Below are 25185 nucleotides of genomic sequence, written 5' to 3'. Positions count from 1 at the left end.
ATGTGCGGGCACCTCAGAACGAGGCTTGGTTCTCGCACATGCTCAGTGACGATGTGGAGCATGTGCAGTAGGGTTTTTCGGCGCTGATTGATGATGTCAGCGGGTGCCATATTGAAAACCCTTCAGGTGTCAGCAGAGTGTGTAGATCATACACTCTGTTGCTGGAAGTCTGTATTTTGCTGTCGGTTTCTCGGTGTGTCTACCTGCTGCATCCGCTGATGCTCTGCATTTGCCCATACGGTCTTCCTGGTGAGTACCGGCCCCAGGTTTTTGGGAGTTATTCCCCCTCTCCTCTTTCTTCCTCTCTGATCCCGTTGTCCGGCTCATCCCTGCAGGTCAGCGCCAGATGGAAGCCTCCTCACCCTCAGCCCGCCCTTAATAGGTATGCGGGGCTTGGGGGTTGGGGTGTGTAGAGAGGGGGGGATTAGGGCATCATTTATGTCCTGCCTCCCTGTTTGTTCCTTTGTTTTACAGCCCTCCTAGGTCGGAACGGCATTCCTCATGCAAGAGTGAGCATCGCTCAAGTTCTCACCACCGGCACACCTCCTCGAGATCTGCTCGGAGGTCACAGTCAGTCATCATCGTGGGAAATCATCTGCCTCAGCGGGCCCCTCGCGACGCCCAGATAGAGTGGGCTGTTGGGGTTGTGGTGCACGTGTCCCTGAAAGCAAATCAATGTGTGACAAATGCTTCTCTCAAGCTGCGGGAGAGAGGGACAATCCAGACCAGCGACTGGAGGCCCTAGTCAAGAGGGTCGTCAAGGATTCCCTGGCAGACGTGGGAGTAGGTCAGGCGCAGAGCCCAGAAGTGACTCCTCCAAGCCCTCCCCTTGGAAGACAGCCTAGGGAAGATCCTGAAACCTCTCAACCTAGTCACCTGTCAGAGAGTGATTCAGAGGTTGAAGATCCCTGCTTGGGATTTGAGTATGCTCTCGTCCCCTCCTTAGTCAGAGCGGTAAGAGAGACCCTGAATTGGGAAGACTCGGCTGTTTTCTCCTCTAACAACAGAAGAGATTCTTTAAGCAGCTCTGCAAAGAGCGACTCGACTTCCCTTTTTTGGGTGAATTAGGGGATATCATTACTGAAGAATGGAATAAGGTGGAAAGGAAGAATTCCATGCTTTCCAAAATGTCTCGGTTATATCCTTTCAAGGAAGAAGATGTAAAACATCTAGAATCTCCTCCCTTGGTGGATGCCGCAGTCATGAGGCTGGTCAAACATGTGACCCTCCCACTAGAGGACACAGCCTCCTTTAAAGATCCTTTGGATAGGAGGATGGATTCTTTTTTTTTTTACTTTATTTTTATTTGCATATAAAATCTCAATATACAGAGTTCCACCAATTTGGTTTAGATTCACAAGTTACATAATTAAATTATGCATCAAAAGGCACACAAAAGAAATACATATACATTTTTCCCTTCCCACCCTCCCCCTGCCTCCCAGAATTCCTCCCCTACTTGCCAGCCGTTTCGCTCTAGGATGCCTCCCCATAGTAGATATGCTAATTATTTATCTCAATATATTTAGTTGATTTTTTAAATTCTTTCCATTTCCCCCATTTTCTTATCATATTTCTTGGAATCTCCTCTTGTGTATTACATAGGTATTCCATATTATATTTATTATTTATCTTTTTACACCATTCCTTTATTTTCGGACTCTCCTTTTCTCTCCATTTTTTTGGTATGGTTCCTTTTGCTGTATTCAGCATTGTTGGGACCAGAGTCGTTTTATATTTCTTTAAAGGTATTGTTGTTTTGTGAAATAGGCATGCCCATGGTTAATCCGGCACTTTTATTTCGGTGATGTCTTCAATCAGTTGTCTTACCTCTAGCCAAAAATCTCTTATTTTGGGACAGTCCCAAAATAAATGATAAATTGTACCTATGTTGCCGCAGTCCCGCCAGTATTTATCTGTCTTGCCTGGTTGGTATTTATTTATCACTTCTGGGGTGATGTACCACCTGTATAGACATTTGTAGTTTAATTCTGTAGTACTGACATCTATGGCTGTGGATCCCGCCATCCCCAGTACAATCCCTAGCTCCTGTCCTTGCAAGTGTATTCCTATTTCTTTCTCCCATTTTCCTATATATGGAGGTTTCTCTGTACTGTGCCATTCCGTCAGCATTTTGTAAATCTGAGACACTCCATGCCTTTGCTTGAGAGAGTAGCTCAGTTTCTCGATATTGTTGAGATTTTTTTCCGACCTAATCGGCTGTGGTAATGAGCTGACAAAATGTTTCAGCTGGAGATATCTCCAATTATCTATTTTTATATTATTATTTTCTTGTTTTAATTTCTGAAGTGTTTTTATGTGCCCTTTGTGTAAAATATCTTTTAATTGAGTGTTCCCTATCCAATTTCCCCCCTGTTCTTCCTCCCCGGGTGGAAAATATTCAGTGCCATTTAATGCTATCATTGGTGAGTTATATTCCCATTTCAGTTGCTTATTTATTCCATCCCATATTTTATAAACTACTTTTGTCAATTCATGTGCTCCCTGTGTTTCCCTATATTTTGGTGGAATCCAAATTGTTTTGTGTAACTGGTTATTATTTTGTGTACATTCTATCTCTACCCATCTTTTTTCTCTCCTTTCTATTTTTGTCCAGTCCACCATTCGTGTAATAATTACCGCCTTATAATACCTCTCTATGTCTGGGGTGGCTAATCCTCCCTGTGCTTTGCTTCTTGTCAGGATCTTGTACTGTACTCTGGGTTTTTTCCACTGCCATATATACTTTGTCAGTAGGTTTCTAATTACCCTAAAAAAATTTGCGGGGATGTTTATTGGCAATAAAGAGAAGGTATATAAGATTTTTGGCAAAATAAACATCTTAACAACATTGTTTCTTCCAATCCATGAGATTTGACCATTTGATTTATTTCTTATTTCTGTTTTTATTTCGTTCAGTAACGGTATATAATTAGCTTGATATAATTTTTCAGTATGAGGAGTTAAATATATCCCTAGGTATATCTGAAGAGAGATATGCGTTTCCTGTAGAAAAGCAATATTTGCTGCTTCTCTCCTCAGCTCTTCCAATATCTTATACCTTTTTGTATGGGAGTTTAATCCTCTTACATTGTACGTTATTATTTTTAGTTGTTCATCTTTCATTTTTTTTTCCTTCTACTTGATCCAGTTCCTCCACGAACAGGGGGGCACCGGATCAATTTAAATTCCACTAACCGCATACTACCAATGTTGTTAGTCTGGCAGGCTTTTAAAATTTCTTTTCTTTTTTGGCAATGGAGAGTTTCCCTATCCCTACCCTTCCCCCCCTCTCCCACCCTCCCCCCCCCCTCCCCTCCCCCCGCCTCCATCCCCTTCCGTCTCATGTTGATGTTTTTCTGATCCATTTTTGATCTTAGGGTATTTAGTTGTTTCTTTGGGTCATTCTCCCTGATACCCATTCCTTTGGGGTGGTGCTCTAATGGGTTAGCACGATATACCTCCCTCCTCGGTTGGAAGGACGTTCCGGCTTTGGGGGGGGGCTATCCTGCTTCCTTTGTATAGCTTACCTCCCTTCCCCTCCCTCCCTCCTCCCCCCACTCCCCCGACCCCCCCTCCCCCAGTCCCCCCACACAGTTCGCATCTGTAAGAAAGGCCACTCCCCGCAAAGCAGGAGAGGGGAGAAAAAAAAAAAAAAAAAACCACACCCCCTCCCGATTTGCATTGTTTGGGCAGTGATCCGCGTATTTTATCTTTTGTTTTTTCTGGCTAATGTCCATTGCTGTTCTTCCGTCTGTGAGTTTCTTCCTAATTCGTCTTCCCTGTCACCTTCATACCATCCAGGCAGGTTTGGTTCCTGTATATCCAGTTTTTTGCAAAATTCTTGAGTTTCCTCTGGAAAGATGAGTTTTGCTGATCGCCCGTCTCTTTTTCCTATTAAACTGGCTGGAAACCCCCAATTATATCTGATTCCTTGTTTTTGCATCTCTTCTGTCAGGGGTTTTAAAATTCTTCTCCTCCTCAGTGTTTCCGGTGCCAGATCTGTAAATATCTGTATCTTGTCGTTTTCTGTATTTACTGCATTTAATAATGATTTATTCTTCTTTAGGTTTTCCCATATTTGTGCTTTATCTGTGTAATTTTGAAACCTGATTATCACGTCTCTAGGTGATTCTGCTGGGGCTCCTATCGGTTTTCTTATGCGATGTGCTCTGTCGATCAGCAATTGGTCTTCTTCCTTTCTGCCTAAAACTGGGTTTAGGATTTTTTGAAGTTTTTCTTCTAAATTTTCTTCCTGTGTTGTATCTTTTAAGCCTCGGATCCTCAAATTTTTTCGTCTAGCTCTGTTCTCTTGATCCTCTAGTTTGTAAGCTAGATCTCTGGCTTTTTTCTTGGTCTCATTTATTTCCTTTCTCATCCCCTGTATTATTTTTCTTTGGTCCTCTTGTTTTTTTTCTAGTTCTTCTACTCGTCCCAGGGCGTGTCCCAGGTCCATCTGGACCCGTCCTAGGTCGGTTTGGATTTTAACCAATTCGATTTTTAAAGATTTTTCCAATCCTGCAAACATTTCTCGCATTTCACCTTTTGTGGGGGCATGCTCTTTTATTTCTCCCTGCTCTTCCTCCTCTCCCTCGTCGTTTTCAGTCCTTATGCTTAATTCTGAATTTGCTGGGCTGATTGGTGATTTAGCTACTTCAGCTTTTGGATTTTTCTCTACTTTCTTCTTGTCTGTTCCTTGTTGTTTTCCCTGGGATGATTTTTCTAAGGCATTTTCTTGTGTCATAAATTTCCTTATTGTGTTAGGGCTTGAGGATACCCTTGGTGATTTTGCGATGGCTCCTCCTCTTGTGGATTTACCTCTCATTATGTAGAGAGTTGTTCCGCGGTTCTTTTATAGAATCTCAGAACCTCCTATGATGGTGCTCCAAAATTAGGTATACCATATTAATGATCAGAAAAAGATTTTATCTACCTTCAAGCCAGAGGAAGACACAGACCATCCGGGTAGCCTTTATTTTGAATCAATGTTCACAGGCGGTTATAGGAGGTATGAGGCATGGGGCACTTCCAGCCTCCCACCTCCCTACTCAAGTTCTTATACAGGCTAGTGTGAGTCCCGACCTTAAGTATTTGAGAGGTGGAAGAGAGAGAAGACAATAGAGCAGAGGGGAAACTCAGGCTGTATGTCGTAGCAAGGTGATTGAGTAATGTCAGGTATTATTTCACAGAGAGAGTGTTAATCATTTTAAATATTTTGTATATAGCCCCAAGGTCTTTATTTATACTTGTGATCTTCTTATGAGTCTCTGTGTACGGTTATTAAGGGACCGTATAGAATAGAAAATTAGCTGGTTTGGGGTATTGAAAGACTGTTGTGGCTATTAATCCAATAAAAAACACTTTATGAGAGGTTGCTGGTTTAAACAGGGAGCAGCTGAATCAGTCTCAGGTGTGTTGACATTGACATTTTACCATACTGCTTTGTTGTATGTCTCTAAGGAGTCTTTATAAGACCTTCAGATAAACAGAAAAATGACAGTAGGTATAATATAGAAAGAGGGATTACTCCTCTGTGACTCACGGTTTTGTAGACTGTCCCTTTTTTTTAAAAGTTTTTTTTCCTTTTTCCCGTTTGTCTTTAGACTGTATACTCTCTTGTCTCCTTAGCTTCCAGCCCTCAGGCATCAGGACATCAGCATCTCCGGATGGATTGGCTCAAATGGACCTGGCAGCTCTCTTGGGGTCCGCTCCCTCGGGACCTGTTCGCCTGGTCGCGTTTACTGACCGTGTCCAGCCCCCCGCACTGCCGGTTAGCGAGGAGGTCTCTCCTGTCGCCGCAATGGCTGCTCACCTGCGTTCCTGTGCAGGAGACAGGGCTCTCCAGGGCCGATTCCGTGTGCTGTAAGCGTGCGGGGTTCCTTCGGATGTTAATGCTGCGTGAGGTCGTCGCTACATACCGTGGAGGGAGACGTCGGGGAGGGTGGGGGGGGGGTCAGCAGGGTTCACCACTCGCAGCGCCAGCGCTCATCCCCGGGAGCTTAGGCATCCAGAGTCTGGCCGGAGGTGGATCGGGAGCGGTCAGATTCCCTGATGCCTCCATTAGCAGGAGATAGCCCTCTCCCCCTCCGTCCTACGTGCGTGCCAATAGGCTCCTCCCCCTCATGACGGTCCGGAGGATGGATTCTGATCTTAAGAATCTACCTGACTGTGGGAATGGCCTGCAAGCCGGCACTGGCCTTAGCCTCATTATCCAAAGCAATGGAGTTGTGGTCTGACTTAGTGGATGAATCCTTTCGGAGCCTTTCTGAGGAGGCTGCCAGAAGTTCCCCGATTCAGGAACTTAAGATGGCTTTGTCTTTTCTGGGGGAGGCATCTATTGACCTTATACGTCTGTTGGCCAGGGTTATGCTGTCCTCAGTAACGGCCAAGAGGGCTTTGTGGCTCCGCCCTTGGGTGGCTGACCCAGCTTCCAAACAAGTCTAAAGCCGTATTCCTTTTGGAGGCTCCTCCCTCTTTGGGAATAAGCTGGATGAGGCGATAACCAGGGCCACGGGCAGCAGGTCTGGGTTTCTGCCTCAGGCTCGACGCCCTCTCAATCCAAGGAAAGGACAACCCAGAAGGTATGTTCCTGACCGTGCCAGGGAAGCACGTACCTATAGGCCTGGCAGAGAATTTGGTCGCAACTGGAGAGCATGACAAACCTCCTCGCGGAAACCTTCTAAGTGTGTCCCCTCCGGTGAACGTGATACGACCAAGTCTTTTTGAGATTGGGCCCGCTCAGACATGTCGGGTGGGGGCTCGGTTGCTACACTTCCTGCATGTCTGGGCGGCCTCAATCCGAGACTTCTGGACTGTCAGGACAATCACGCACGGGCACAAGTGGACTTTCAGAGAAACTCCAAGATCAAGGTTTCTTCCTACCTCCCTGCCACCCTCAGGAGAGAAGCGCCAGGCACTATTTTCCTACATAGAGTCACTAGTTTCTCAAGGGGCTGTCGTCTCCATACCAGAACCAGAGTGCAGTCAGGGAATCTACTCCCCTCTTTTCTTGGTTCGCAAGAAAAATGGAACATGGAGGCCAGTCATCGATCTGACCTTTCTGAATCAATTCATCAGAAAGGAAAGGTTCAAGATGGAAACTCTTCTTTCTATTCAACAGGCGGTCCAACCTGTGGACTGGATGGTGTCTATAGACTTAAAGGACGCCTATTTCCATGTCCCTGTTGCAGAAGATTTCCAGAAATACCTCCGGTTTTCCATCAATTAATTACACCTTCAGTTCACTTGCCTCACCTTCGGGCTCTCCACTTCTCCACGAACCTTCTCAAAAGTTTTGCTGGCTGTGGTAGCTCTATTGAGAACAAAGGGCATTCGCTTACATCATTACTTGAACGATCTGCTCTTCTTGTCCCAAGACAAATCTCAGCTGTTGAAGCACCTGGACCAGGTGGTGTCCACCCTTCAGATGTTTGGGTGGCTGCTAAATCTAGAGAAAAGTCATCTAATTCCCACCCAGTCTCTCGTCTACCTCGGGGCCTTGTTCAATACACTGACAGCGACAGTGTCCCTTCCGGAGGAGAAAATCACGGTGGTCAGGGACAGGATTCTCCGTGCCCTCGCATCACCTCACCTCCAAGCGCATCAGTGCTTGAGAATAATCGGGACCATGGTGGCTGTAGCTCCCATGGTAAAGAGGGCCCTATGGAGAATGAGGCCTTTCCAAAAAGGCTTTCTTCGTCAATGGGACACCTGGCATTTGGATCATAACATCTTCTTGACCCCAGCCATGAGAGCAAGTCTTCCATGGTGGCTGCAGCGGGAGCATCTTCTGTGCTGCCATTCTCTTATACAGACCTCATGGGTTGTGATAACATCCGATGCCAGCAGCACAGGTTGGGGGGGCTCATTGCCTCTCGGAAGTGGCTCAGGGCAAATGAAAATTCCCCTCCCAGGGGATAATGTCCAACATTCTAGAGCTACTGGCGGCCATTCAAGCTCTGAAAGCGTTCCCTCACTTGACAAAAGGTCTTCCAGTGATGCTAAGACTGGACAACACCTCAGCAGTCGCATACATAAGGAAGCAAGGAGGGAAACGCAGTTGGTCCTTGCTGTGAAAGGTGGAGCCAATTATGGTCTGGGCTCAAAAGAACTTGTCTGACCTGTCAGCAGTGTATGTTCCGGGAGTCCAAGGTGTCCAAGCCGACTTCCTATCTCGTGTGCAGTTGGACAACAACGAGTGGTCTCTCCACAAGGAGGTCTTCGAGTGGATCCTGAGCCTGGGGTTCTCCCCAGGGGTAGACCTGTTTGCCTCTCCTCGCAACCGCAGGTTGAGAAAATACTGTGCGAGGTTCAGGGATCCTCAGGCTCTGGGGTTGGACGCCCTCACGGATTGTTGGAGGTTCAACAGGGCATATGCCTTTCCCCCAGTTCCCATAATCCTTCAATTTCTCCGGAGACTCAGGTCGGAAGCAGCGGAAATAGTGGCGGGGATTCCATTCTGGCCCAACAGGCCTTGGTTCCCTCTGCTAACACTTCTCAGCGTTCAGGAAATGATTCCGCTGCCTCTCAGGCAAGATCTACTATCTCAAGGCACCATATTGCATCCTTGTCCAGCCCGGCTGCATCTGAAGGTTTGGCTGTTGAGAGGGGAAGGCTACAAGCCTTAGGGTGCTCTGAAGAGGCCATCTCTACACTTTTGAGTGCCAGAGGGAGTTCAACTGATAAAGTGTATGAGAGAATTTGGTCAAGATTTTCCTTGCATCTGGCCACTAGGTTCAACCCTCATTCCAGGATTCAGGATGTGCTAAGCCTACTACAGTCTGGTCTAGATCTTCCTCTATCAGTGAGTTCTCTGAGAGTTCAGGTGTCGGCTATTTCAGCCTTTACCGGCATTTCTTGGGCTACCCATACGCTAGTCCGACAATTCTTCAAAGGGGCAATGAGACTCAGGCCCCAGAAGAAGCCAAGGTTTCCCAAGTGGGATCTCCCCTTAGTTCTGGACTTTCTATCACAACGATTACGTGACACAGATGAAACTCTTACCATCAAGGAGTTGACATTGATGACCGTGTTCCTGGTAGCCATTACATCGGCGAAGAGAGTCTCCGAAATCGGAGCTTTAGGGGCACAGGAGCCCTTTCTAACCTTCTTTCCAGACAGGGTAGTATTAATCCCTATGCTGGAGGCTAGACCAAAGGTTACTTCAGTTTTTCTTGAGAACACGGAAATAGTTCTGCCTACCTTTAGGCAAGAAGAAGATTCTTCTGTCCATCCGCTGGATGTTGGAAATTGCCTCAAGCAGTATCTGGAAGCTACGGTCTCCTTTCGACAGTCAGATCATTTGTTTGTCACTTTCAGTGGAAAGAACAAGGGTCTTCGGGCTTCTTCAAGGTCCATCTCTTCTTGGATCATCCAAACTATCCAATGGGCTTATAGGGCTAAGGGCTTGACCCCTCCAGTGGCGATTACGGCTCATTCAACTCGGGGTGTCTCTACGTCCTGGGCAGTGTCCACACGTCTCCCCTGAAGTGATTTGTAGAGCAGCGTCCTGGTCCTCTATAAATACTTTTTTGTCTCACTATTGTGTTGAGCCGGCGGCTCTTTCTTCTGTTAACTTTGGTTTACAAGTCCTGTCTGTTTGACAGAGTAAAATTAAACTTTTGTTCAGCACCTGCCCACCCTTTTGTGTACGGCGAGTTATTTCCCGATACGTATGCTGCCATGGAGTCTGTCAGGAAAACGGAAAATTTATATCAAATACTTACCGTAATTTTCCTTTCCTGATGGACTCCATGGCAGCAGGAGTTCCCTCCCGGATTCTGAGGAGGATAGTTACAGAACACGTGTGCTTAACAGGTGCAAAGATTTATGGGAGTGATGTCCTATGGGTAGGTTTGGAGGCGGGGCCAAACCCGATACGTATGCTGCCATGGAGTCCATCAGGAAAGGAAAATTATGGTAAGTATTTGATATAAATTTTCCGTTATATGTTTGGTACTACCCTGTTTTTTCCCCCTTTTTTCATGCTTTTAGTTACTCATCTGAACACCCTCTTCAAACACTCCTGAAGAAACTAAAGGCGAAACGCGTTGGGATGAGTCTCGTCCTCTCTACATTTTGGGTTTACTGTGTTTACAGTTCACTTATAAGGAGATGAGCCTCAAGTTTTAGGGGTGTTTCTATGGGTTACTTTATGTGATGTACAATATACCTATTGATTTATGGGAAAATGTCATTCTCAATCTTTGGATTTGTAACTAATAATGATTGTGTTTGAATAAAGTAACTTTCTTTTACAAAAGTATGTATGTGTATCTATAATTACACTGAAGGGGGAGTTCAACACTTATAAAGTCTGGTAGTTTCATTTTGCTTTTCTCTATTCATTATTGGGATGTGGTGTTGATGCGAGTAGTCAGGACCTCAATGTATCTATTGTATGAGATAGAACAACACAAAGTGGAAGGAAAATGATAAATGGTTTTAAACATTGTGTACAAATAAATATGTGAAAGCGTGGCGTGCATTTGTATTTTGCCCCCCAGAGTAAATAATTTGTAGAATCACCTTTAGCTGCAATTACAGATGGAAGTCTTTTTCGGTTTGTCTCTACCAACTTTGCACATCTAGAGAGTGAAATTCTTGCCCATTCTTTGCAAAATAGCTCAAGCTGTTCCAGTTTGGATGGCGAGCGTCTGTGAACAGCAATTTTCAAGTATTGCCACAGATTCTCAATTGGATTTAGACCTAGACTTTGACTGGACCATTCCAACACATTAATATGCTTTGATCTAAACCATTCCATTGTAGCTCTGGCTGTATGTTTAGGGTCATTGCCCTGCCGGAAGGTGAACCTTTGCCCCTGTCTCAACTCTTTTTGCAGACTCTAACAGGTTTTCTTCTAAGATTGTCTTGTATTTTGTTTCATCTATCTTCTGATCAACTCTGACCAGCTTCCCTGTCCCTGCTGAAGAAAAGCATCCCCAAAACATGATGCCGCCACCACTATGTTTCATTGTGGGGATGGTGGTGATGGGCAGTGTTAGTTTTACGCCACACATAGCATTTTGCCAAAAAGTTAAATTTTGGTCTCATCTGACCAGAGAATCTTTTTCCACATGTTTGCTGTGTCCCCCACATGGCTTTTTGCAAACTGCAAATCTGATATTTTTATGGCTTTCTTTCTTCTTGCCACTCTTCAAAAAAAAGACCAGATTTGTGTGCTGTGGATCTCTGCTGTTCCTCCAGAAATACCATGGGCCTCTTGGCTGCTTCTCTGATTAATGCTCTCCTTGCCTGGCCTGTCAGTTTAGGTGGACATTCATGTCTTTTTCAGGTGATGGATTGAACAGTGCTCCGTGAGATAAACTACTCCTCAACTTTATCCCTGACCTATCTGGTGTGTTCATTGGCCTTCATGATGCTGTTTGTTCACTAAGGTTCTCTAACAAACCTCTGAGGGCTTCACAGAACAGCTGTATTTATACTGAGATTAAATTACACACAGGTGGACTATATTTACTAATTAGGTCACTTCTGAAGGCAATTTTACATAGTTACATAGTAGGTGAGGTTGAATAAAGACAATAGTCCATTCAGTTCAACCTGTGTAGGTGTGTGTGGCTGTAATCATCTAACATAGCCCTTAATGTCCTGATCCTTGAGATGTAAGTCTAAGAGTCTTTTGAAAGCCACCATACTACCCGCAGAAACCACCTCTTGTGGTAGACAATTCCACAACCTTGTAGCCCTAACAGTAAAGAACCCTCCTCGTTGCCTGAGGTTAAAACGCTTCTCCTCTAATTTGTTCCACTAGATTTTAGTTAGGGGTATCAGAGTAAAGGGGGCTGCATACAAATGCACACCACACTTTTCAGATATTTATTTGTAAAACATTTTGAAAACCATTCATAATTTTCCTTCCACTTCACAATTATGTGCTACTTTGTGTTGTTCTATCATATAAAATCCCAATAAAATACATTTACGTTTCTAGTTGTAACATGACAAAATGTGGAAAATTTCAAGGGGTATGAATACTTTTTCAAGGCACTGTTGTTTTCTCCTACTATGGTATTGTCTGTATTAAAATTGTTAAATAAAGAATGCATTACAAATACAATTTAAAAAAGTTATCTGTTGTCAGGTAAATATGTTTTCAGCCTATATTATATTTTTTTTCTTTGCAAGTAGGTTGGTGGAGATCTAAGCTCAATTTTAAATGCTTGCAATCTCAATTCGAAATGTTAGACCAGAAATCTATCCCTTTAAAAGTTTACAAAACAAAGATTGTATATATATATATATATATATATATATATATATATTTAAGAACTAGACATATTACAGGATTTAAGGAGATGATACATTTAATGTAATATCAGCTCTCTTGTACCCGTTCTTTGCATTTTTGTCTCTTGGAAAACTTTATTAAAAATTGCATTAAAAAAAAAAAAGAACAAAGTCTAAGTTATGCGTGCTTGCTGTTATTAGAACTAGTAACATTAACATGTGAGAAATGTGACATGGACATTCAGACTTTAAAAATAGAATTTAAACATTAACTTTATTGGCTTAAATGTACTGAACATTCCAAGGTTTATGGCAGTCAGTGCCTGCATATGACTCCCCTCTTGTGCATGTCAGTATTATTATAAAAATGTTCTAGGTTTAAAAAAACATTTCACTGTATAATAATGTTATTTTGGTACATATATATATATATATATATATATATATATATATATATATATACTGTATACTGTGTATGTATATATATATATATATATATATATATATATATATAGAGAGAGAGAGAGAGAGAGAGAGAGAGAAAGAGTCTTTTACTTGTAAATACACATCATATAATATATATATATATAATTCCTAAGAACTGCTTATGTAAACCTTTCAGCTGCTGTTCGTCTTCATCAGCCTAGATCAGCCATTCTCAACTAGGATTCCCTTCAAAGTTTTCTAGGGGTTCCTTGAGATATGGCTAATTGACCTCCCATCTGATGGTCCCTGCATGGTTCTGGGTCCAGCACAACTTGGCAGAGCCAATGGCATAACACCAATGATTTTTCTAGCGGTCTGTAAGGATTACAATCTGATCATCAAAAAGAGCATTCTTCCCAGTGAACACTAATGAATACATTATAGCTGGGGTTACCTGAGACCTGATTTTTTTTTTTATGGGTTCCTCTGGGATAAATAAAGGTTGAGAAAGTCTGACCTAGATAATGGCTGTAGGAAGAAGCACAAGGTATCAAAATTGCCTTTTCCCCTTTCTGAAAACATCTGTAGATAGAGTGTTAGCAGCAGCCAGCCAATGGACTATTACTGTATACATCATGTACTCTACAATGAATGAGTGGAACAACTTACTGCTCGCTCTATCTGCCATGACGTAACCTGCTTTTGAAAATGTACTACTAACATTGCTACCAATATATGTCTCCTAATTATCGTTAGATAACTAAAATAAAAGATCATGAAGTGTTTTCAGAGCTTACCTGTTTAAATACTTTCTTTCGCCGTGCAAACAATCCAAAGGTAATGATGAGGACTCCTACCACCACTGCAGCAGCGATTGCTTCCACAGGAAGTCCGGGCTGTCTATCTATATATGTAAAACAACACTCCACTTAGATGCACAAAAGTATGAACATATGTTTTCAGTGCTAATACTATTCCTTTCATGTTATAGAGCAGTTCAACATAAAATAAAGCCCTAACAAAATAACATAGAAACCAATATACCCCCAAAACAAATAAAAAATTAAAACCCCAGAATGCCAACCCTTTAAATATAAGTGCTGTTTCCCAACTCACCCTAATTTCTCACTATGCAGTTTGGACTACCAGTTCACTAACACTGTGGCTGCTCTGTGCTCCTCTTTTATAGTGAGGGGGTAGCCTAACTAAAAGTCTGTTTTTTGGCCATATCCAAGCTTGCTGGCCATAGTTCAAAGGCCATGCAGTACACCATGGTTTCAAAATTCTCCTGGATGAATCGGTGTATACTGTATATTAGCCCTGATTGTGCATCTTGAACCCACTGGATTTGTGTTCAATACATTGTAGCAGAATACTTGAACTTCATCTCTTTAGCTGTATAAGTAAAATATAATAGGTAAAGATGCTTTTTTATTACTTTAAGGGAAACCTTTGCTCAAATTTTATCTATAAGTTGAAACTCTAAGATAGTCTTTAGATCAGGAGTTCCCAAACTGTGGGTCGGGACACACTGGTGGGTCGCGAGCTGTGTTTGAGAGGGTCACGCTTAGCTGGAAATCACTGAGAGCGGGCCAGCCTAAATTGTGCTGTGCGAGCCCACGCAAATTACAGAGAGCCAGAGCAGTCAAATCGCGATGGATTCAGGACCCCGCCCACGCAGTTTACGGAGGCTGGTCTGCATTTCCCCCGAGGAGGATACTTGCATCAGTGAGTAACCATTTCTATGGCATTGTAATGTTGTATTTGTACGTATGTTGGCTGTTATGTAGGATATGTTCATGGGGTGCAGAGCCAGCTCCTCGGTCCTGCTGGCGGCAGCAGTGGTGGCTAGACTGGCAGCGGGATTCTCTCAGCTATAGCGGGCAGAGACAGCAGGCCTTGGTATCATAGGAGGACCAGGTAGCCCGGCAGTGTCAGGAGTTCATAGCAGCTTCTGTGACCCCAGTAGAGGATCGGAAGGAGAAGAGCCAGGACACCAAGACCAGCATAGAGCTCCTCATCATGGAGTCTCTGGGTGAGGTGTGCTGAGCCTTGGAGAGGGCAAACAGGGGCTTCACCTTCACTGTGGACCGCTGGGAGAAGAAGGAGGGTGAGTGCTATATAGCCTGCTGATCCCTGTCCTGGGGTGGTTGATTTCTGTCCTCTGCCTGCCTTATACTGTCTATGAGGGTGCTGATTACTTACAACTATTATTTGCATTTATATAGCGCTAACATATTCTGTAGCTCTTTACAATATTCAATTACAAGCAAGCGGTTCCTGAAAAATAACTGTATTCAGAAGTGGGTCTCAGCCCAAAAAAGTTTGGGAAGCCCTGCTTTAGATTGTATATAAAACCTAACAATGATCCTCTCTTATTTGCTTTGTTTTTAAAGTTTATTAAAGGACAAATGCACTTTAAGACAAAGTGCAGTTATCCTTTTTGCCCCTTTGTCCTGACATAACTGAACCTTTCAAACCCCTCCAAGGATGCACATATATCTGACGGCTGCAGTCTCCAATGTTTCTTTTTTTTTTTTTATCAGAAAAACAAAAAGATGTTTATTGAGCTTAATTATCAGGCATTACATTAATACAATCAGTCAGCATTCAGTTTGTACAGAGAAAATATCACTCAATTGCAGGGTAACTCTTCCCTCACTGTGTCGCCATTTCAGTATATCTCACTGGGTGCATGTTTCTTACAATGCCACAGAATGTAAAATACCGAACTAAGCAAACAAATCTAACCAATAAACAATTAAACCATTAACCACTTGGAGACCAGTCCTGTCCGTAGTAGTCCATCTGTTGTAAACCTGTGGCTCTCAATCCCCCCTCTTATACGGTATTATATTTATATTACGTTTCTGGATACCCCATAACAGGGCTGCCCGAATCCCCCCATTCATCCCAACCAGAGTCTGTCAAGTAATAGTTTGGTAGGGGCTACTCTTGGGGAATCCAGCCAACCCTGCCAGGAACTTCTTTGGAGAGTTTCTATTGTAATATCTGTTATTCTCCCGAGCTAGGATCCACCACGTGCTCATCGGTGGCTGAGCAGAAAGCCAAAATCTAGCAATCCGCTTCCTAGCCAAATACAGTAATCTTGTAATAGCTATGTACTCAGAAGGAGAGTACTGCTCCTCATTAATGCCACCCAACAAGCACACCAGCGGATCCACAGCTAGTTGAACCTGATATACATTATTAATTGTGGAAACTACTCGAGTCCAATCATTTACAAGTTTGGGACACCGCCACAACATGTGAATAAGGTCTCCAGGATGGACTTGGCACCTTGGACAGATAGGAGTCTCCCTCCTGCCCCATTTATGAAGCTGTATTGGTGTGCGGTATATTCCGTGCAAGATGAACAACCGTAATAACCTCTGCGCCACCGAAACCAGGGGGCCCACTTCCAGAATCTGTTTCCACTAATTCCCATCATTAGGACCCATGTCTCTCTCCCACCTCTCACAACAGGGCAAAAGACCCGGGTCCTGGATACAGGACAATAAGTGGACATACATTTGTGATATATTGCCCTTCTTTTCCCTATCCGAACATATACATTCTAGGAATGGAAATTCCATCAAACGCAGAAGAGAGCTTCTGCTTTGGCTCCTAACAGCATGATTTAACCGTGTACATTGATAGTAGTGGGTTTTCAGCATTGGGAATTCCCTCACTAACTGAGTATGATTTTAAGCCCGATTCAGTTACTATTTGAAATAGATATTTGACACCAGAATTTGTCCACAATGAGTGATTATTAATTTTAGCCAGTTCCCTGTAGTACCTATTTTGCCATATATGTGTCTTATCCAAGAAAACTGTCAAACCTACCCCTTTGCCTGACTTTCCTCCAGAGCTTGATAGGCATTTACACAGTAGGGCAGTGAGAAGGGATCGCAGGAAAACCATTTCCATATGAGACAATGCTGAGTATTCTGTATTCGGGCCCAGTAGCAGACCCCTGGATGTAAGGGTGGTCCCACCTTGTAAAGTGTTTTAGTTGTGCAGCATAATAATATGTTTGAGGGTGTGGGATAGCTAATCCACCCTGATCCTTGGGGTATTGCAATTTGGCAAGTTTTATATGAGCTACTCTGTTTATTCAGACAAGGGCTCTAATTTGTGAATCAATAAGGTGGAACCAATAGGCAGGTATCCACACTGGGGCATTATGTAGGATATATAGCAACTGTGGAGCCCAAATCATCTTAACAAGGTTGGTTCGCCCAGTCACCGACAGCGGCAGTTTGCACCAGCTGGTACTTTTCTGTTTAAATTTTTGTATAATCGGCTTCAAATTCAAAGATATGTAATCCCAGGGGTTACCAGTCACCATTAGACGTAACCACCTGTATGTGGCTTTAATTGTCTGGTAAGGGTGTTAACAACGGTTCTTGCAGGAGCAAAGCTGATTTATGCCAATTTATGGCAAAGCCCAAGAACGTACCAAACCTATCAATGAGCTGCATCGCCGCCATTAGGGAACCCTTAGTGTCTCCCAGATAACAAAGTGTCATCTGCATAGAGTGAGATTTTATTTTTCCTCGCTCCCCTATGAAAACCAATAATGTCAGTTGATGGTAACCATACGAGTCAAGGGTTCCAGTTCCAGTGCAAAGAGCAGGGATGAGAGTGGGCATCCCTGCCATGTTCCACTGAACAAAAGGAAAGGACTCTGACAGAGAATCATTGATACAAATTCTAGCCGTGGGTTTAGCATATAGTAATTGTTTCTATGAGATAGATTTTTTCCCCAACCCGACTCTACGGAGTACCTCCCATAAATATTTCCACTCCACATTGTCAAACTCCTTGGCAGGGTCGAGGGAGAATATGGTTCTATTGCCTGGGTTGTCAACTGGGGTCTGGATGTTCAAGAAGAGTCTACGGATATTCAATGATGTAGAACGGGTGGGTATGAACCCAGACTGATCACGATGCACCAGCCCAGATACAACTCTTATCAACATATAAAAGTAGGCGCTGGTTAAACCAGCGCCTACTTTTATATCTTGATTGATTTTCTATTTGTGTCACTTACACATATAAAGAGGCAGCAGGTTCATTTATTTAATTATTTTTGAAGACCAGGCGCCTTCACGTAGTTTCACAGATAAAACTCTTTCCAGTCTATTTGCTTAGGGATTTCATAGATGCTGGTAATTGTCCCTGTTCCAGGGCATCATGTAGTGTTACCAACAGGACAGGGACAAGTACATCACCATATTTTTTTTATACCTCTGCCGGTAGTCCATCCGCACCTGGAGCCTTGCTATTGGCCATCTGTGCCAATGCATGTGAGAGTTCCTCCAACGTGAGAGGGGCACCCAACACATAAGAGTCGCCCTCCGAAAAACACGGGGGAGGGAGCAATGTTCCATAAACTGACCCAGCTCTTCCTCCGTAAGGCACACTTTAGATGAGTATAGATCCTAAAAAAACTGAGAAAACACTGCTGGAATTTGATCACGATCAGACACTGTCCTGCCATCTGCATCTTGTACTGCCTCCACATGGGGAATACCCTGCTGTGCCCGGGCTATCACAGCTAGTAAATGCCCGGTATTTTCACCCTCATTTAAATATCTCTGCTGCATAAAAAAATCTCTTATTTTCAGCCGAGGAGACCTGTCGGCATAAAGCTTGGGCTTCCAATCAACCCCAATCTGAATCTACTGTGGGAGTATTGATATATACTGCATTACCCAGTTTTCCCATTCTTTACTTTTAGATTTAATAGCAGAGATTTGTTTAATGATTAATCCCCTGAGATGAGCTTTCATGGCATCCCATAATACCGTGGACCTGACTGTTCCCCAATTAGATTTCAAGAACTCCTCTATGGCATTTGACATGGGACTAGTCTCTGGAAAACGCTGAAGCCAAAAGGGGTTTACTTTCCACAGTTTAAGTTTATAGTTGTGGGATATGACAATTTGAACACTAAGTAGGGAATGATCTGAGATATTCCTAGGAGCATATGTCACATAGTCAGTCCTCTGGACTGGGCCTTTGGGTTAGATCTAATACCTGACTCTAGCTCCTACCCTGTGGGATTATAATATATATCCCCCCTTTGTGGACAAACATTTGTGGCTCTTAGTCTCTGCAGGTATGTGAACTCTTACCATGTGGTATTCTCTCTCCTTCTTTTTGATTTATTTTTATTTTCTATAGGGTGAAAGATAAGGTTTTTGACTTATTGATGGCAACTTAGCCATGAATACTTTCTTAATAAGGTGGAATAATATGCTGTCGCAACTGCAAAAAGTACTTATGTAAATGACTTGGTATATAATATGTAATTTATTATATTGCTTTGTCTTTTTCATTTCTCCGATTTATTTCTGGCATGTGATTATGCTTTTCAGGAACATACACAGATTCCCTGAGGAAGATTCTTGTATTATACAATACTTCGAAACGCGTTGGACTCTGTTCTACACCTGTATACTGTATTGTATTATATGTTTATTCATATTGTTATATATACAATATAACTTACCTTGATGATCTTTCTTATAATCACTTTTTTCAATAAATTGTATATTTTATTTAAAATTTAATTTTTCTTATGAGAAATATTTACTAGTTACCTTTAAAGTCCCACCCACCCAAGGGGGTTCTCTCTTTACAATTCTCAACGGGATTACGGTAACACTTTACCTGGAAACTACCTACATACTTCTACAATTACATAGTTTGTGAGATTGAAAAAAGACATCAGTCCATCCAGTTCAACCTATGATATGTGTGTGTGTTTGCTGTTAACCTTATATTGAATACTCCTGTATGTTGTGGTCTTTAAGGTGCATTTCTAATAGTTTTTTGAAACTATCGATGCTCCCTGCTGATACGACTGCTTGTGGAAGAGAATTCCACATCCTTACTGCTCTGACCGTGAAGAACCCCCTGCGTATTTTAAGGTTAAACCATTTTTCCTCTAATTTCTAGTGAATGGCCAAGTGTCTTATTGTATTCCCTTTCCATAAATAGTTTGTTCCTTATTCTAGGGTCATCACCAGTACAGTATTTGTACATTGATATCATATCCTCCCTCAATCGTCTCTTCTCCAGAGAGAATAAGTTCAGTGCTTGTAGTCTTTCCTCATAGCTGATGTCCTCCATTCCCCTAATATTTTTGTTGCCCTTCTCTGGACTCTCTCCAGTTCCAGCACATGCTTCCTGAGGAGCGGTGCCCAGAACTGGACAGCATACTCCAGATGTGGCCGGACCAGAGTCTTGTAGAGTGGGAGAATAATCTCTTTATTTCTGGAGTGAATCCCCTTTTTTATAAATCCCAGTATTCTGTTGGCTTAGCTTGCAGCCGCTTAGCATTGCATGCCACTGCCAAGCCCGTTGTCCACCAGTACCCCCAGGTCCTTTTCCATCCTAGACTCACCCAGAGGTTTCCCCCCCAGTGAGTAGCTTGCTTTCGTGTTTCTGATGCCCAAGTGCATTAATTTACATTTTTCAACATTAAACCTCATCTGCCATGTAGTTGCCCATCCCATTATTTTGTTCAGGTCCGCTTGTAAGGTTTCCACATCCTGCATCGAAAATATTGGCATGCTTAGTTTAGTATCATCCGCAAATACTGAGATTGTACTATATATCCCCTCCTCTAGATCATTTATGAATAAATTAAACAGGATTGGTCCCAGGACAGAACGTTGGGGGACCCCACTTTCCACACCCGCTCAATCCGAGTACTCCTCATTTATCGCGACCCTCTGGACTCTCCCCTGGAGCCAGTTCTCTATCCAGGTACTCACCCTATGGTCCATACCTACATTCCTTAGTTTGTACAGTAAGCGTTTGTGGGGAACGGTGTCCAAGGCCTTTGCAAAGTCCAGATACACCACATCCACAGGCTTACCTTTATCTAGGTGGCAGCTTACTTCATCGTAGAAGGTTAATAGATTGGTTTGGCAAGAACGATTTTTCCTGAATCCATGCTGATTACTAATAATACCGTTTTCATTACTAAAGTCTTGTATGTGGTCCCTTAACATCCCCTCCAAAATCTTGCAGACTACTGATGTTAGGCTGACCGGCCTATAGTTACCCGGGATATATCTCGGCCCTTTTTTAAGTATTGGTACCACGTTGGCTTTTTTCCAATCAGCTGGCACCATACCCGTCTGTAGACTATCCTTAAAGATCAAGAATAATGGTCTGGCAATCACCTGGCTGAGCTCTTTAAGAACCCTCGGGTGCAAGCCATCCGGTCCCGGTGATTTATTTATGTTAAGTTTCTCTAGTTTAGTTCTAAGTCTATCTTCTGTTAGCCATGGCGGTACTTCCTGAGGTGTATTATTTAGTTTAGCTTTACAAGCTGGGTTAGTGTAGCCCCCCGATTCTTTTGTGAAGACTGAAGAGAAGAAATTATTTAACACTTTCGCCTTTTCTCTGTACTCTGTGGCTAAATTTCCTTTGTCGTCTTTTATGGGGCCAATGTGTTCTGGCCTTGCTTTCTTACTGTTTATATACTTAAAGAATTTCTTGGGGTTCTTTTTACTCTCTTACGCTATATGTCTCTCGTGTTCTATTTTAGCTGCCTTGATTTCGCCTTTACATTTCTTATTGCACTCTTTGTAATGCTTGAATGCTGCCAATGACCCCTCCGCCTTGTATTTTTTGAAGGCCTTTTCTTTAGTATTAATATGCATTTTTATGTTGGAGTTTAGCCACCCAGGGTTTAGTTTTGCTCTTTTAAATTTATTTCCCTTTGGAATGCACTGGCCAATCCCTTTGTTAAGTATGCTCTTGAAGCACTCCCATTTTTCCTCCGTGTTCTTTGTTCCTAGGGTTCTATCCCATTTGATATTTTCTAACAGAGAGCGCAGTTGTGGGAAATTGGCTCTTTTGAAATTCATTTGAAATTCAGTGTCCTTATATTGCCCTTGTGTTTCCTATTACTGTAATTAATACTGAAACTTATTGACCTATGGTCACTGTTTCCTAATTTGCCCTGTATTTCTATATCCGTGATCAGGTCTGTAATGTTGGTAATCAGTAGGTCTAGTACCGCATTGTTTCTTGTCGGTGCGTTCACCATCTGACCCATGAAATTGTCCTGTAAAACATTTAGGAATTGCAGAGCCTTGGATGAATGAGCAGTTCCTTCTGCCCAGTCTATATCTGGATAATTAAAGTCCCCCATTATAATGACATTTCCCATGCTTGCTGCCAATTCTATCTGTAAAAGAAGGTCCGCCTCCTCCTCCCCCTCCTCCCTCTGGTTGGGGGGCCTATAGCATATGAAAAGGACAAAGGTGACCAGCGCTATAGAGTTGTATAAATAACGTGTATAAAATAAAATAAATAAAGGTGTAAGCTGCCAACAACCGAACCCCTAGGGGTTAGAAGTGAAATAATGTGCAAAGAGGTTGAAAAAGGCACTACCTGTGAGTAATAAAGTGCTGGGTAAAATGGTGTACCAAATCAAAATGGTGAAACCCAAAAAACAATATGATATATAAATATAAGGTGCACAAGTATTGTTATTGTCCCAATGGTGTGGGAGGAATAACCAATTATTGTCCTAGATCCGACAATGTGCAGTGACAAAGGTGAAAGTGCAATAAATAGACAGAAATTGGAGAAACAGTGATAAATTTATTCCAAATTCATATTCACGTATAGCGTTTTGAATTTGGAATAAATTTATCACTATTTCTCCAATTTGTGTCTATTTATTGCACATAGCACTTTCACCTTTGTCACTGCACATTGCCTATAGCATATGCCCAATATTACCTTCCCTACAGTGCCTACATAGTGTCTATAATGTTATGCCGAGTAAATAGATACCCAACATGTCATGCTTCAAAATTGCGCACACTCGTGGAATGGCGACAAACATTGCTACTTAAAAATCCCCATAGGCGACATTTTAAAAATTTCTACAGGTTACCAGTTTAGAGTTACAGAAGAGATATAGGGCTCAAATTATTGCTCTCAATCTAATGATCGCGGTGATACCTCACATGTATGGTTTGAACACTGTTTACATATGTGGACGCAACTTGTTTATGCGTTCTCTTCTGCGCGCGAGCTAACGGGGACTGGGCGTTTTAATTTTTTTTTTCTATTTATTTTGGCTTTTATTTTTAATCTTTACACTTTTTTTTTTTTAAATGTTTTTGATCACTTTTATTTCTATTACAAGGAATGTAAATATCCCTTGTAATAGTAATAAGCATGACAGGACCTCTGTAATGTGAGATCTGGGGTCAAAAAGATCTCACATCTACACTAAAAAAGAAAAACAAAAAAAGTATTTTTTTTTCATTTTGAAAAAAAATGGGCTCTTTAAATCCGTTGCTAGAAAGTGACGTATGACGTCGCTCTGGTCCTCCAAGGCCATAGAGTCGAGTGAGGGCCATCTTGCCCTCACTCGACTTCCTGCCTTAGGGGAAAGCAGAACGGATCGTTTTCTCCACTATCGGCGGGTCTGGTAAGCAGGGAAAACGACCGACCCCATAATGGTAATCCCTTGGCGAAACCGCTGCTAGGACCACCCTCATGTTAAAGCGGACCACCCGCAGTTTAAAAAAATACCGGGGTTATGGTAGCTATCTGTTTAACGTCAAAGTACCAATGTAAAACTGCGGTGGGCGGTCCGTAAGTGGTTAAAACGCTTAAAAAAAAAAAAGGTACATGTTATACTTACTCACTCTGTGTAATGGATTTGCACAGAGCAGTCCTGGAATTCCTCTTCTGGGGTCCCCCACCAGCGCTCCCAGCTCCTTCTCTTTAGTGTCTGCCACCATACAATGCCGCTTGCTATGGCTGCAGATGTGTGTGCTGACTCCTGAACTGGGCTGTGTGCGTCATATACTCACAGCACAACTCATTCCTGCCCCCTGCTCTCTGCTCCCAGGATTTGATTGACAGCGGCAGGAGCCAATGGCTCCTGCTGATGCCTCTCTGTATTGTGAATGCTGGGAGAGAGGAGAGAACCACTACAGATGGGCACAGTGCTAGATTGAGTAAGGACTTGGGGGGGGGGGGTGATACTGCTACAGGGATATACATTAAAGTGTTTATTACCCCTGCATTTCATATTCTGTTCTGCTGTACCATGTATCAGTGTCCTGTTCTCTTTGTATTGCTTTCTTTGTCTGAAATTCCTGGCGTTCCTGCCAGTCCTTCTGCTTTCCTATTAAAAACTGATCACACTTAAGCTGCTTTCAGGTTTTTTCAGAGTTTTTCAAGTATTTTTGCATTTTAAAAAAAGATGCTTGAAAAGCTCAAGAAAAATTCTACCCTTTAAAATCTAATTCCATTGTGGTGCAAAGTAAAAAATCCTGTTTGCAGCATTTTTAGAGCATGTTTGGGGAGTTAAAAAAAAAAAACACCCCAAAAACGCTCCTCCCCATTGAAATGAATGGGAATTGCATCAAAAACTCCTCAAAAACACCCCGCTAAGCGTATTTAGAGTCACATATCCTTTATGGAGTCACATATCCTTTAAAAACTGCACCGCAAGCGCTGCAAAAGCACATCAAAAATGGTCCATTAATACATAGGTGTTTCACTGGCAGTTTTGAAGTTAACCAGTATGAAAGTGCCCTAAGCAGGAGAACACACCGTCAGTTCTCTAGCTGTGCTGGGAACCCAGCCTGCTGTCCTCCAATGATCCGACTTGTCCTAACCACCCCCCCCCCCCCCGACCCTACACAGCCATTCACTGAAAAGCTCAGTATACTGTTACTTCTCCTCCCCCCATCTCTTATGCAGCTGAGAACAGAGGGAACATAACAGAGAAATGTATTTATAATGTATTTTTTTTTATATCTTTACACAAATGTTTTGCCTTTCATTTCAATTTTAAACTGAATGGGTTGTTTTACAAGATGACCGTTTACAATCACTTTAATGTAAAATCGTCTTGGCTTTTGAACCACTATTAACTACACTAAGCTTCCCTTTTGCAGGGCTTGTCCTGGCCTTAAGAGCCGGTTCACACTGCCGCGACCTCTAAGTCGCCTCATAAGGGGCGACTTGTTAGCGCGACTTCAGCGCGACTTTCGCATATTCAGCGCGACTTGTATGATAGACGACTTTGTATTTGGCCAATCAGAATATGATGGTTCTGGGTCATGCTCAATCACACAAAAACAAGTTCTTAAAAATTGTCGTATTTGATAGAGAGCCAATTATTGAAAAAATTATTGAAAAAAAAAAAAAGATTTCTTTGGATTTGTGTCTGGGTGGGGGGTCTAAAAAGTGTACCTGTGAAGTTTCAGGTCTGTAGCATGTCCAGAACCAGAAAAAAAGATAATTTTTCTTATAATTATTAATAGAGCAGGGTAGTGGCTTCTCTCCACCTTGCCTTTTTTTTGCAGGCATTTTTTGGGCGTCTTTGGAGGCAGGCATAACTTTTTTGGATTTAGTGTCTGGGGGTCTACTGCTCTATTAATAATTATAAGAAAAAGTATCTTTTTTTTCTGGTTCTGGACATGCTACAGAGCTGAAACT

At 42.7% G+C, this 25185-nt stretch overlaps 1 protein-coding gene across 2 annotated transcripts in view; it reads right to left on the bottom strand.

Annotated features, from left to right (window-relative positions):
* TMIGD1 (transmembrane and immunoglobulin domain containing 1) overlaps window positions 1–25185 on the bottom strand; it is a 532600-nt gene that overhangs the window by 25752 nt on the left and 481663 nt on the right. For both annotated transcript variants that reach the window (XM_082244949.1, XM_082244948.1), the window contains exon 5: window positions 13476–13582. In XM_082244949.1, the coding sequence (XP_082101075.1) occupies window positions 13476–13582 (107 nt within the window). The remainder of the gene's footprint in view (window positions 1–13475; window positions 13583–25185) is intronic.

The sequence above is a fragment of the Pelophylax lessonae genome, assembly GCF_965119305.1.
Source record: "Pelophylax lessonae genome assembly, chromosome: 2".
In the NCBI taxonomy this organism is placed as follows: domain Eukaryota; kingdom Metazoa; phylum Chordata; class Amphibia; order Anura; family Ranidae; genus Pelophylax; species Pelophylax lessonae.
The sequence above is the reverse complement of the archived record's forward strand: the minus strand, read 5'-3'. Positions and strand labels throughout refer to the sequence as shown.